The 15,364-nt window shown below is 38.6% G+C and overlaps 1 protein-coding gene across 4 annotated transcripts in view; it reads left to right on the top strand.

Moving 5' to 3' along the window:
• BRF1 (BRF1 RNA polymerase III transcription initiation factor subunit) overlaps positions 1 to 15,364 on the top strand; it is a 231,097-nt gene that overhangs the window by 163,598 nt on the left and 52,135 nt on the right. For all 4 annotated transcript variants that reach the window (XR_010600800.1, XR_010600799.1, XM_005285854.4 and 1 more), the window contains 4 exons: positions 2,192 to 2,253; positions 5,203 to 5,284; positions 5,378 to 5,433; positions 8,442 to 8,698. Coding sequence is in view for 2 of the 4 variants with exons in the window: in XM_005285854.4 (XP_005285911.1) it covers positions 2,192 to 2,253; positions 5,203 to 5,284; positions 5,378 to 5,433; positions 8,442 to 8,698 (457 nt within the window). In the remaining 2 variants the exon portion in view is untranslated. The remainder of the gene's footprint in view (positions 1 to 2,191; positions 2,254 to 5,202; positions 5,285 to 5,377; positions 5,434 to 8,441; positions 8,699 to 15,364) is intronic.

Genomic DNA, 15,364 nt, shown 5'->3' with positions numbered 1-15,364 from the left:
AAACACCTGTCAAGGATTGTCTAGGCTTAGGTGGTCCTGCCTCAGTACAGAGGGCTGGACTAGATGATCTCTTAACGTCCCTTCCATCCCTACATTTCTGTGATTCTACAGCTGAAATTTCACTCTTGTACTATGATGCAGCGAACTGACGAAAAGCAGGTTCATACATGTTAGTATGGAATAATTAAAAATATTGTTTTAAAATGTTTTTATTAAAGTTGTGGTGTAAAACTTTCACATGTTGAGACCTAAGACCTTTGTAGCATTTGCTGAATTTATCATAACGTTCAAAGCCACAATATTATAGTGGTAAGAAACCTGTCTTGAGGCATTTTCAGCCACTGTATTTACATAACATCTGCAGCAGCATAATGTTTTCATTTATGAGGCTGTCTCAGAAGAAAGTTAGAGAAAGTTATGAGATTGCTTGGGATAGCAACAATTTCCAAATCACTATTATTAATTGGGGGGAAACTGACTTCATATATAGTTTAAATGAAGGAGGGAACACCTGATTTTGGTTATTTAGGATAATATTTTCCAATAAGCATAAAAGTGTTAAGGGCCCAACTTATTTTGAAAGTCTATGGGAGTTGGGCATGCAGCTCCCATATACCAATTTGAAAACCCCACCCTTCATCAATTTACAATTGTCCACTTGTTTTGGGCTCCTGTCACTGATTTCATGTAGTACAAGTGGCCAGTTTAGGTTTTTTTTTTTTTTTTTTATTCAGGGGATTCTTTGTCTCTTTCTGGAACACTGATGATTCCTACCCTTGTTTGTTTTAACCGTTTTGTTCCCCACAACTCTCAAGGCCCTGTATTGTGATAACCTACCATCTCACCAAAGGGAACTGACTGGAACTTTCATCAAAACCCATCAGCCATATGAGAATTCCTTTCCTTCTAGTACTGATGTTCATTCTCTGCACTTTTCAATACCCAGATGTCTGGGAGTACGAGATCAGTCTAGGGAGTCAAACTCAAGTGTCTTGAAAATTATTAGGGAGTTGTAACCACAAAGACACCAGACTGGCCCTCAACATTTTATTTTATATTTTGCTGCTGTAAGCTGTCTCTCAGGAAGAATATGGAAAGGAGTGAATGTCTCTCTGATTTTCCACACAGTACATTGGAAACTAGTCAAATTAGCAGTTGCCCATAGTTGATTAACTTGCGGGGATGATCTTCCTTCTCCAGCATAATCCTTGAGCACATGATAACATTCCACTTTCTCTCTGCAAAGTGTTTTATAATGATCTAGGAAGATCAGTTTCTGCCCCTGCAAATTCTGTCATTCCTAGTTTAGGCATCTATTTTGTCTAGTTATTCTGGTTAATGGATATAATAAAAGTGTAGTTATGTTTTCAAAAGATGTCAATTAAAAATAAGAGCCTAAGCAAAAGTACAAATGAATTTGTGCACACTCTAGTACTTTATAGTGGAGACCTGATAATATTGACACTTAATTAGTTCTTTCTATTCATAGATCTCAAAGTGCTTTCCAAAGGTGGGTAAACTCTATAATCCCCATTTAACATATGGGAAAACGAATGCACCTAAGTTTACATGTCACACATGGTTATATGGTGGGTGAGTTAGTGCCAGGAATAAAACCCTAGTGTGGCTCCCAGCCTGGTGCCCTATTCACTAGACCACACTGCCTCTTTGATAACAGAAAATATTTTCTTAATCATAACTTTCAGAGGATTCATGGCCCATTTGACTGTGATGGAGAAATTCCTGTGATGACAAGAGAAAAATCAAATCATCTTACTCTAGTGATTTCACCAACTTAATAGCAAACATCTGTTGCTGCTGCAAATTAAAAAAAAAAAAAAAGCCTACTGAAAATTACTGTAATATTTTTAGCTCTCCTCTGTGAAGCAATTAGTAGAGAAATGGCTGGATTGGAGCGTATAGTCAGAATTCATTAACTGTGGTGACAATTTACACACACACACACACACACACACACATATACACACACACACACAATGAAAACACTAGGAAAGTGCAGTACATCTCCTCTGTAAAGTTGGCGGGGTGTAATCCTCTGAAAGGTGATTATTTGTTAACAAACCAATATAACCAATACTATACTTCAGATACAATTAAAAGCAGAACTTGAATTGGAGTGGACGTTCAATGAATATGCATCTTAATTAAAATTTATATTGCTTTTATTTAGATGAAAATACAGGAGATGGTGAACTGGATCTTAGTGGAATTGACGACACTGAAATAGATAGGGTAAGATATATTTTTATTCTATCTACAGTCTGATCTTAGAAGAAAAATATTGTCTTATGTGGTTTATCTTCCCAGGCCCCAACCTCCCACTTTGATGGAACTTGGTTATAATGCATATAGATGGTCAGGAGTTAATGCCCATGATTATGGGAATCTGGTACCAAAACTAATGCACGTGGCCAATCTGTTACACTCTAGCTCATTCGCTGCAAGATATTATAAAATCGTAGTATGTTGTTATTGCTGCCATTTCTCATCATGTTGGAGTAATTGTTATTGGAAATGTATTTTATTTTAGAGAGGAAGGACCTTAAGTTTCATTTAGTATGAAATGCATCACGTAGTTACTTTTTGAAGATATGTTCAAGGTGTGGTGCTGCCCTGGAAAGAGACTGTAAAATGGCATTCTGGGCTCCTGTGTTGTCTCAATGATTTCCATAACCCTTACTCAGTTTATTTTATTTGCCTGTGTGACAGTAAAGTGTAGTAGAGCTGGACGAGTAACTGATTTTTTGGTTAGCTGTTAGTTCCAGAAAACTTGGGGGGGGTTAAATCGAAGCCTTTTTTTAATTTTTTTTAATTTTTGACTAGTCAGAACATTCAGAAATATTTTGTTTTGGGTCAAACAAAACATTTTGTTTTGATTTTTGGCATTGTAAACATTTTAAAAATAAAAGCAAAGGAAATGAACTAAAGGAGGGGTGATGGTATCCCCACCCCCTTTTAAAGCCAGTAGCCCAGTGAGTAGGGTGTCCACATGAGGGTCAAGAGACCTGGCTACCAGTCTCTGCTCCTAAGTGGGGATTCAAACCTGGGTCTGCTGCAAAGATATAGTGTATTCTGGGCTGGGAGGGGGTCTCTCCTATTGGAGCTGTTCCACTTTGTATAAACAATTAAATATTCATTAGAGCAGGGCCTTGTACCCAGATCTCTCCTCTCCCAGGAGAGTGCCCTGGTTACTGAGCTATAGAGTCTCTCACATGCTCTCTGGCCCAGACTAGTCAAGTATTTCATACAAAGTGAAACAGCTTCAGCAGGAAAGATTGAGCCCCATCCTACAATTGCTAATAACATGGTGGAGAGGGCACTCACCTGGGAGTAGGGAGGCCTGGGTTCAAATCCCTACTCTAGAGCAGGAATTCAAAATGGGTCTCCCCCATCCCAGATGAGTGCTCTAACCTCTGGGCTATTGGGCATAAAGGGCGCATGACCACCTCCTCAGTTTTGTGAATGGTGCCTAACTCGCCTTGTGAATCTTGCCTGAAAAACCAAAATAGTTCATTTTGATAATGTGAAAAAGGAGCTGTTTTGACATTTCTGAATTTTTTCTTTTTTCATTTTCACCAAAACACTTTGCCAGTATTGACATGAATTCATGAAATGTTTCAGGCGACCCAAATCTGCCTTTTTTTTTGGGGGGGGGGGGAGGGGAGGTAGAGTTTGGGCCAAAAATTTTCTCCGAGTTTTAGGCCCAGGCTAGGATGCCCTTGTGCGAGGTGCTGTGCAAACAGTGAAAGAGTTCCTGCCTCACAGCCTAAACATACAAGATAGACAAATGGTGGCTGAAAGGGAAACAAAGGCACTGAAGTGAAGTGACGTGCTCAAGGTCACGCAGCAGGTCAGTGCCTGAATCCAGGTCTCCTGACTCCCAGGCTGGTGCCCTCTCCACTAGACCATGCTAAGCTTACAAATAAAAAGTGCAGTTAAAAACCAAACAAAACCCGGTGCTATAAATTCCTCTTCGTGTCCTGAAATAACTGAAAACAATGGGGTTGCATACATGTAACTGAGAATATAATTTGATCTGCAGAATCTTTTATTTTTGGTGATGGATGAGCAGGAGAGAGCCCCGCTTGACTTTCAGCACCTAGGCTGAGTCTGCCAAGCAGGCAGTTAGGAAGAATATGGAAAGGAGTGAATGTGCTATGGAAGTAACAGAAACAGTAAATACAAAACCCCTCCATGCCAATTTCAGTTACTCATCAGAATAGATCCATAATTTAAACAGATGCTGGGAAGGAACAAACCCATCTTCTCTTCCTGCTAGACTCTGCAGTGAAGCCATAACTCTGATGCAAGCAGGGTGAATAGTTGAGCTATGAGTGAGTGTGTTTTCATTATTATGACCCAAATTTAATACACAGAGATGAAACTGAGAAAATATTGGCCAGGTAAACTGGTATTAGAACAAATGTTTTTTCCCCAAGTTTGTTCCAATGTGAAAGACGATTCTTGGATCAGTTTCATTAGAGTTGAATTATTTTTCTCATAAACTACTTGAGTGTATATTTTATTTTGAAAAAAATCTGAAATGGTAAAAGGAATAAATTGCTAGAGAATCAAGCTGTTTTATTAGCACTTAAAACTAGTATCGCTTACATTACTTGGCTCTACTCTTTTAATGCATCCACAAAATAATTTTTTTTTTAAATTTCATAAAAAGATGAATAGTAATAGCTTGATCCAGTTTCTCCTCACATCTTTACCAATGTTCCTCATTCCCAACCTGCAATCAGGAACCAGTGTTACACAAAGACTAGTTGTGCTGAATCTAATATTGGATTGGTATTGTAATCTGCATAACTGAAAGCTAGGATGAGATTCATCATGCCACTTTAATATTGCAATTTCTGGACCACATTTAGGTCTGTTCCCCTGCCCCACACAACTCCAGTGACTTGAGTGAAACTGAATGAGTAGAACTGAAAATATAATTTGAATGAACTCAGATCTCCAAAGTGGAAGGACTAAAACTTATTGTGCTAGCTAGTATTTGTCGCTTCTTTCTTTCCTATCCCATTATTTCCCCTTGAACAAAGTTTCCTTCATTAATCTAGTTCTAAAAATAAGGTTGAATGTGAATTGCTTTTACCTGTATTTTTTCACTGTATTTTGCCCACCATTTTCAGGTTAGTAGCTGAAAAGAAATGAATTTTATTTTGTTTTTAGTATATACTTGATGAAACAGAAGCTCAAATAAAAGCAGAACTGTGGATGAAAGAAAATGCGGATTATTTGAAGGAACAAAAGGGTAAGAAGCATAATAACTGAAATGCTGTCTCTGGTTACATGTCACAAAAAGCAATCTGATACCTGTCCTTCATGCTGGCTACCTTTCTTTCAGAGAAAGAAGCAAGAATAGCAAAAGAGAAGGAGCTTGGGATTTATAAGGAACACAAGGTATATGACTTAAATATTCCAATTGTGCTTAACAGTGTCCATTTGCAAATTTACTGGAAACTCATTACATTTCTTGGTCAAACTCCTCTTACAGTGGTTTAGAATAAGTTGGGGGCAATCCAAGCAATAATTCAGTTCTCCACTAGCCTAACAATAGCTTTTTATCACCCTAAACGTTAATGAAACTGTGCTGCAGCACAGCTTTTCAGATGGTGAGTGTAACATTTTCCTGCCTGAGCATTGTTGACATCTCTAGCCCAAGACTATACTTTAAAGTCCCCCTGAACTCTGTTAGGTAGGGAACTTCTGTACATTGCGGTTGTGGCAATTTTTTTTTTTTTTTTTGCATGGAACGGTCAGTTGCATTTATGATTGCTATCCTCGGTGATTACTTTGTTTAAAAATTATTCTTAAAACATTCCTGATTTTTTTGAAAAGACATTCATGTTGTATTTGTTCTGCGTTTGCTACCACTGCAGCACTTTTGTATGTTCTTGCAGTAATGGTTTCTGTATGAAGAGGTGAACAAATCTCCATTACAGCAACTTGAAGGGATATTATTGTTCTACCTTTCATAAAGCATGTGACATTTATGTTAACAAGTGGCTTGTCCTCTCCGAGTTTAGCAGTTTAAAGCAGTCTAATTGGCCACATAGTCACAATTTACGGCATTAATATTTTGTGTAATTGACCAAGTGACAAGGCAGTCTGTGCATAATTTTCCCCATGCGGCTAAAATCTACATTAGTTTTTGGTGTGTGTTTTCCATCAGTCTTTTTTTAACAGACCAATGAAAGACACCATTTTCCAAGATATTTAAACAATAAAAAGTAAACCCGACCATGAAAGACTGTTTGTTGCTTGAGAATTTCTCATTCAGGCTACATTCATACAGATGGCATTGCACAAGTAATTTTCAAAACTCTGCATAACCCTCTGGCACAGAAACAGCCCAAACACCTGCCTTTTTGTTCTGACAACATTGAGTTTTTCTCGAACTCCCTACTGTTGCTGACAACTTTAGGCTAGAACTTGATTAGCGTAGCGCCTGCGATTTTCAAGGTAGCATTTGACCCATGGAGATAAATAGAACAGCTGTTATGTATTCAAAAATAATTCACCTGCAGATTTAGATGTTAAACCTTCTTTTGAGAAGGAAAATGTTGGGCAACACATCAGTTATTCCCTACTCTTTTAGAATGGGGACATGGGACCTTTCTTCACCTGAACAGTTGCAAGATACACTCAAAGATCTTTTTTCAGGGTAGCAGCCGTGTTAGTCTGTATCCTCAAAAAGAACAGGAGTACTTGTGGCATCTTAGAGACTAACAAATTTATTAGAGCATAAGCTTTCGTGGGCTACAACCCACTTCTTCGGATGCATATAGAGTGAAACATATATTGAGGAGAAATATATACACACATACAGAGAGCATGAACAGGTGGGAGTTGTCTTACCAACTCTGAGAGGCCAATTAAGTAAGAGAAAAAAACGTACATGTTTTTTTCTCTTACTTAATTGGCCTCTCAGAGTTGGTAAGACAACTCCCACCTGTTCATGCTCTCTGTATGTGTGTATATATTTTTCCTCAATATATGTTTCACTCTATATGCATCCGAAGAAGTGGGTTGTAGCCCACGAAAGCTTATGCTCTAATAAATTTGTTAGTCTCTAAGATGCCACAAGTACTCCTGTTCTTTTTCAAAGATCTTTCTGTCTGTAACATCTCATCCTCTGGTTCTGGGTTGCAGTGTGTCTGGAAGTGTGGGGGAGACAAGGCCCTGCACCCCCCACTTCCTGTGATTCACCATGACTCTCAGCCAGCCAGTAAAACAGAAGGTTTATTAGCTGTTAGGAACACAGTCCAAAACAGGTCTTGCAGGTACAGACAACAGGACCCCCTGAGTCAGGTCCATATTGGGGGGCAGGGAGCTTGTACCCTGGGTCTCCCTCCGTTTCCCCAGCTCCAAACTGAAACCTCCTCCAGCCATCTCACTCAGCCTCCCCCCGGCTCCTCCTCCAGCCTTTGTCCAGTTTCCCTGGCAGAAGGTGTCACCTGGCCCCATCCCCCTCCTGTGCTCAGGTTACATGCTCAGGTATCATCCCTCAAGTGAAGTCACACCCTGATATCCCCATCACCAATGCAGACAGTCCCAGTAACACTCCCATGCAACATGCCCAGGTCAATCCACCCCATTCCCTACTCCGTCACACAGTGTCAGTCAAAAACTTTGACTTGTAACTTTTTGATCTACACAAGACTACCTCCAACTGAACATCACTGACATCACTGCAATGCCTAGCATCTAACTGAAACGTGGAATTGCTCATAGGCCAGCATTAATGCCAATCCATTTACCCACTGATTGCCAGCTCTGTAATACAGTTGGCCTTCTTCACTGAATCATGCAGCAAGAGTTCTATGGTGCTCCCCAAAATAGTATTGCTGTAATTTTGATCCTCACTTTGCCGAAATTAACTATAGGGAGAGTTATAACCCAATATGGGTCTAGTTTTAAACAAGTATTTTGCGGGAAATGTATATTTACTTTTTGGTTAATTTTATAAAATGTATTGGGAGCCCGTCTCTTGTCACTGGAACAGCCCCACCCCCCTGTAGATGACCTTTGGGAAAGAGGCTGTTTCTCTTTGGCAACAATGCAGCAACTATGGGATTAATTTAATAGAGCAATCATAATGACGTGTGGCGGCATTTGGCAAAAGATACAAAACCTAACACCTTATCTCTTGAAAAAGTCACATGGGCTCTACAATGTCCTCAGATGGCCAGAATCTCAATTTTACAGCTGATACCAGTCCTGGCACCTGCAGTAGTACAATACCCTGAAACACCATACTGGGGCATTGGCTTGGTACTGACTCCAAGTGAATCGTGCCGCCTACTGCGTCATCTAACACCAGTGTCAGCAGCACTGCAGATCACCCTTCTGTTCTGATAAAATTATTTTGATTGTATCTAAATCACTAATTTTATATTTTAATTAAGCCAAAGAAGTCTGCAAAAAAGCGGGAGCCAATTCAAGCTAGCACAGCAGGAGAGGCAATTGAAAAGATGTTGGAACAGAAGAAAATCTCAAGTAAAATTAATTATAATGTGCTAAAGGACCTGAACAGCAAAGGAAGTAGCACACCAAAGAAAGAGGATGACAGCACCGATGACAGCAGCAACACCAAGAAGCTGTCAAGAAGAAAATCCACTGCCAGTAGGAATATAGCCAACACTGTAAACAGTATGGGAAAAAGGTATTGCAGTTGTTCATTTATCTCTCTGTGAGGCTGTCTATGCATCTTTCTGGACAGACAGCCTAGATAGTGTAACGCTTGTTTGAGACTAAAGTAACATTAGGGCTCTGATTTTTATTTATTTTTCATGCAATGCCACAATGAAACTTTATTTGCAGACCACATATCAGCTGACAGCTTCTGTGTGGATTAACCATCATAGTGTGAAAGAATCAATGAGAATTCACATGTGAATCTTTCAGCCATAGATGTCTATTCTTAATGTAATTCTGACATTTCTTGTCCTTGCTTTCTAAGTTGGCTTCTTCATAGTTACAGACATGACACTAAAATGCTGAAGTTTTGGCTTTTCCACTTGATATGAAAAAATAGATAGTATCCATCTGTTATGACAGCTAGCCGTTTTGATTAGCTTTTATTTCAGTTTTATTCCAAGCTTTTGTTAATTGATGACACAAATATAAAGCTTCACAGTAAATACGCATGTCAGTTTTCTGGTCTGCACTTGCAAATGTTTAAGGCTGTGATGAAAACTTCTATTTTAATGAGTAAAATAATCAAACTTGTTGGATAGATTTGGAGTATGCGGTAAAGTATACAGGGAAATTGGTGTGTGCTGTCTGCAATATTCAACTGTTTTATTAGTCTGCTTCAGATAATCATTTGAACTGCTTCTATGCATAGTCATTTCTCATTTATCTATTATATATTTCTATGGTTCCTACCTGCAAAGAACCTAGTCTAAGTTTAGGCATACCATTACAATTGATAACAGACAAAGTGTGGAGGGTAGGGGAAACAAAGATTGTGAATGAGCTACTAGGGTGTTTTTGTTTGTTCGTTTGTGTGTTGTTGGTGAAGACAAGCTCAAAGGTGTGAGGTGAATGAGGGAGTTGATCCCTGGTGGCAGGTTCAACCAGGAGGAGTGAGAAGGAAGCATCAGCGCAGTCATCAGTATGGAGGATGAAGTCCCCCAGAGTTGAGGGTAGGAGATAGCCAGGAATTAAAGCCCTGGCAGAACGAGTTGGGCTAGAGATGTACCACGGTAATACAGGGGAAAGAGAAGAGTCTCATGCATGTACTTTGGAGGAGGAGAAAGAATGTGTGTTTGATGAGAAATTGGGGGGAGCCAGGGAGTAAGGGAATCAGCCACCCTATGAGAGGGTGTCAGCAGAGGGAGGAGGAAAGCCAGGTAACTGCCCGTTCAAGATGGGAAACGGGGCGAGACTGAACTGGTGAGGAGAGGAGAGAAGATAGATGGAGAAGCTAAATAGAGAAAGCACAGTGCGAGTCTATAGCGTTCAGATACTTATTCTGGCCCTTGGTTTAAAAGCCAAAATTTAAGAATAAATGTGTAAATAGAGAGATCTGGCTTGTTTAAATTTCTCAATATTCCTAGGAGACTTGATTCTGCGAGAGACATTTGTAATAGTAAAGATTTTCTCCCTTGTCTGCTATTTTTTCCTTGTTTGTTTTTTGTTATTTACCATGATTGCTCCATGCTTATACAATGTTTCCCTGGAAAGATAATAGAAATACCCTTAATAACAACATTCTTACTTCCTCGTCTCCCTTCTGACCCTTTTAGCAAGAATATTGTAAGTCTCCTATTTAGTTGATGATAATGGTGAGGTCTAAAAACCCACAAGCAGTGTTTTTTCTGTTAGCAAAGTGAAGTGTCAAAAAGTATTCAAGATTAATTTTTAGCATTTCACACACGTTACCTTGAAGATATTTAGGTTTAACAAATTTTTGATGAGACTTAAACCAGGAGTTACATTTTCTAATTAAATAATGCTCTGATTCTGTTGTCAGAAGGTGAATGCTGATATGAAAAGTAGGTGCCTTGCATTGTGGTGGTATTATTGATTTTGAAACAATTGCATATCAGAGCTGAGCATTTAGCACTAGGGGTATGTCTGCACAGCAGCTAGACACCCATAACTGGCCTGTGCCAGCTAACTTGGGCTCATGGGGCTTGGGGCTGTTTCACTGCTGTGTAGACATCTGGACTCGGGCTGGAGCCTGGGCTCTAGAACCATCCGAGGTGGGAAGGTTCCAGAGCTATGACTCCAGCCTGAGTCCAGATGTCTACACAGCAATGAGCCCGAGTCAGCTGGCACCGGCCATCCGTGGGTGTCTAGTTGCTGTGTAGACATACTCTGGCAGTTTTTGACGGCTTTTCCACATCTTCATGTCACCATTTTCAGGGCCTGTTTCTCAGAAATGCTGAGCCCTTGTAGCTCCAGTTGAAGTCAGTAGGCCCTTCAGCTGCTAAGCATTTTTTTTTTAAATGCCCTAAATTAAACAATAAGGCAGTATGGAAAACTATCTAGATAAATACAAATAATTATTTTCCAAAAGTAGGTAATAAAACCATGTTTATTTTTCCCTTTTAAGTACTCAAAGCACATCCTGAGGGTGCTTGCAGAGTTCTCTGTCACTGATTAGCAATTTTCAAATGTGGTTAATTTTGCAGCAAACCTGTGGGAGTTGTGTGGGGTGGGATGGGTGCACATACAGATATGTATATTAAGGAGAGCTTGCACTTCCAAAGTAATGGTCCTGCTAAAACGATACTGAGAACTTGGCAAGCAAATAGATTATTTTGATTTCCTACAATTAAAGATTTATGATATTCCTTTTGATTTTCTTCCATTACTCTAAGTGCCAAACATCTTATATGGCATCCAGAAATTCCTTTGTTCAGCATTGTTATGTGTCATGCATAAATTCCTTTATTCAGCATTGTTCCTCTGAGAGGTGAATGGATAAATACTTCTCCTGTGATACAGTAATCATGGTAATTTGTATGCAATTAATAATAAAAACCCTTCACATTTCTCATTAGAAAATGACTGAAGTATATATGCCAGTATCCAGAAGACATTTGCAGAGATTCTGCTAGCTATTTATTTTTCAGTGATTTATAATCCTGCTAGTTTATCTTTAGAGGTTTTAAATATTTAGTAATCTATCTGCAGCAGCAGCTTGCATCACAAGCATCTATGAGATCAGCATGCTTTAATCCAATACTTCAATTAGTCTGAGTGATAGTTAAGTCTTAAAGACGTACTGATTCAATTCTTTGGCCTAATTGAAAAGTACTGAGACCAAGCTACTGGGAACTTGACAAGTGAGGAAAGGAATATTGGTGGTAGGTGATTAAAGCAGAATTCTTGTATGGAAAGCAGAGTTTCAATATGGAACAGTCTTCCTTGCTCCCCATTCTCAAATGAAAATGTTTTTCGTGCTTACTTGACTTCTATGATTAGCAGAGGTCATCATAGTATAGGAAGGGTCATCTTACTGTATGTAGTGCAAGGAAGGACGTGGTCATCTTCAACTCTCTACCCTTCTAAATCTTTCACACTATAAAATACAATGGATTATCATAGGACTTCTCTTTATAGTTATACCTTATAGTTACAAGAGAATCCCCCCAATCTTATTTAAAAGTGAGTCATTTACTTGCAAGTATAAATCCGTATTTCCTTATGCCTTTTAGGCTACATGTTTGTAAGAACAGATTCAGACTAAAGCCCTTTGAATGGAAACTTTTTATATATATAAACACAGAATAAGGATAGACAGAGTATTAAAGAAAGATCTTCCAGGTTTTGTTCAGTGTTTTCACAGCTAAGTAAACAAATGCTATAATGTTGTAAAATTATTGATTCCCAACAAATATTTAAGTAGGTGGAGTGTTAAGAAAGTTTCATAGAAACAAGCTAAAATCTTATTTCCTTGGTAAACTATCTTTTTAATAGAGCTTCATTGGTGATATAATAATTACTGTTAAACTAATAGGAAAATTAAATTCCAAAGAGCATTTACTTTATCTACCCTTTTACACTTTTCTAAACTGCAAACATACCCTGATTTGAAAGCTGGGTTTGTAGTTACTGGATTTTTGATGGGCTAGTGATGTCAAAGAACAGTTTTTAAGAACCAAGCAAACATCTTGCTCTTCAGTAAAGAAGTATCATCAAATATACCAATATTTTCAAAAGCTAGCTGGATTTTTGAGTGTTTTGCTTTACCACAAACTGGATGAATTATATGCTTTTTAGAAAACAACATACTTTATTTGAATGCATTTCCAAGAAATATGCTGGAGTTGTACTTAATATGCCCATCAACATTAGTACTGAACTCAATGAAGAAAGAATTTGAGGGTTTATTTATAAAAATAAGATTAATTAAATTTCTCATTGCATATAATTTTTTGTCTCCAGTGAGTACCAAGACTACTGTCTGGTTGGAGAGTCAAGTAATTTTATTTTTGACATACTGAATGAGGCAATAACCTACTCCTATTTAGTATGTCTGGGTTTTTAGGATCTAGTGCATGAATAATTGTTTGATTTATACTGAATACTATCAAAATAGTTGCCACAGCTTAATTTTAATTACCCAGTTGCACAGTTGATCTTCAGTCATGTTTTTTTAATGTGAAACAGGATTCATAATTATATAGGGATAGCATGTTAATTCTTTTTTTTTTTTTTTTAAGGCTAATCAAATAACTTCCATTTTATATATGCTAAACTTCCAATTTTGAATTGAGTTATATCCTGGAATTCTTGAATTGTGATAGAGGAGGGGATCTAGGTCTGGTGGAAGCTTTAATACTTTACATTTACTTGAACTGAAATGTTACTACATTACTTGCGAAGTGAAATCTGTTGTAACAAGAAAGTATGGGAACTGAAGGGCCTTTCAAGTCATTACTTTTAAAAAATTTAAGCCTATTTATTGCTATGTACTTGAAATTGGCAGTGATATCTGAGAGGACAGGATATATTATCAAGGGAATAAATTGTCAAATTAATCTCACAAAAAACTTGTGGAAGAAATGAAGCAGGATTGTAAAGCACAGCTAAATCTCTTTTAATAAAAGAAGGTTGTTCTGAACAAAAGGATGTGCATATACAATAGAAAACTAACTCATGTTTATTACAAAGATAGCAAAAGCCCTCAGTGGCGTTTTCAGGAATGAGTGTATTTGAAATTTACTTCCAAAAATTGTTTATTGCCTCACTCCTTTCTTGTAGTTATTGATCCTATTAGTAGATGGCTAACCAATGCCAATATGGCTGAGTTGTTAGCAGTCGTGCCACTGAGTCAGAAGATTCATGGCCTACATATTGCTGACATTGCAATGCAGTATTAGGGATGTGCTGCAATGTTAGAGCCTTGGGGTGGCTTGTTAAATTAGCATCTGTTCTGTTCCCATTTCTGTTGGGTATCCCAAGTCTGTCTCATGGCCCAGCATCCTAGCCAACATTTCCCTTCTTGCAAAGAGGTTGCAATTCCCAGGTAGTATGTAGTACTATTACATAGTACTCAGCACACAACAGCTGCTCCATTGCCTGGACAGTGATTTTGCTACTTGTATTTGTCGTTATTCTGTCATGTGCTTATCTTGAGTATGACAGTTGCCTTCCGATCTGATTAGTTTAAATATTTCAGTTCTAGATTATTTTTGATCAAAATATCTCCAAAAATGCTGGACATGTGTTTCACGGGTCCCTTTCATTTCAGTGGATCTTTTGAAATGTGACACATGCAAAAATTCGCAAGGAATGAGCAGGTCTTAAAAGCTGCTCATCTGCTTTTAATCAGGAAACTTGCCTCTTCAGATGCATTTTGGGAACTGTGGTTGATTAGTAGAATATGTAGGTGCTTTTACTGGAAAAAAAACTATTTCCCACACATTCAGGACCATAGATAGTATGGAACAAATTATGCTGTGCACTGTATTTTTAGTTACAGGACTGGAATTGACATAAAACTAGAACACTAAGTAGCATACCATTTCAGTGCTGGAAATGCCCTAGGCTCAGCTAAGTAAATATGCTCAGCGTGGATGTCCATTATTGCTTATCTTGCTATCGTCATGACTTGTGATTTATTTCTCTATACTCAAAACAACCAGCAGCTGCTTTGTTGTGGATGTATAACATGTTCAGTGTACAATATTTAGCTTTGTAAGGTATTGGTATTGTGGGCGGAGCTTAAGTTTTCCAAATCAAGGAACTTTCGGCTCAGTTACCTGGATTGTACAGAATAGAGTTTCCGTTTAGTAATCCAAGATATTTCTGGGTGATTGAAAAATTAGAATTGGCTAACCTGTCTTGTTTTCACTTAGATGGTGAATCAGCTAGACTTGGGAAGCCAAGGTCAGATGATACATATGGGTATGCCTACTCTGCAACTAGACACCCGTGGCTGGCCCATGCCAGCTGATGGGCTCACGGGGCTTGGGCTAAGGTCTGTTTAATTGCGCTGTAGGTGTTCAGGCTCGGGCTGCAGCCTGAGCTTTGGAACCCTCCCACCTTGAGAGCCCTAGAGCCTGGGTTCCAGCCCGAGTTCGAATGTCTGTCTGCACCTCGGTTAAACAGCCTCCCGAGTCAGCTGGCATAGGCCAGCAATGGCCTTTTAATTGCAGGGTAGACATACTCTGTGTGTGAGAGAACCAAGGCTGTATTTCTACATACAGTACTGTTAATTTGCCTCATGAACCATGCTAATAGCGAGTAATGTAATTCTTAAGGTAACAAAGCACTCTGTTAATTTACATTATCAAGGAAAGAGTCGGCCTTTTAGGGCTATGGTCCTGGTGCTAGGAAAAAATAGTATTTAAAACATCATAGAATCATA

Source organism: Chrysemys picta, chromosome 4, assembly GCF_011386835.1.
Source record: "Chrysemys picta bellii isolate R12L10 chromosome 4, ASM1138683v2, whole genome shotgun sequence".
Lineage (NCBI taxonomy): Eukaryota > Metazoa > Chordata > Testudines > Emydidae > Chrysemys > Chrysemys picta.
This window is presented reverse-complemented; position numbering and strand designations above follow the sequence as displayed.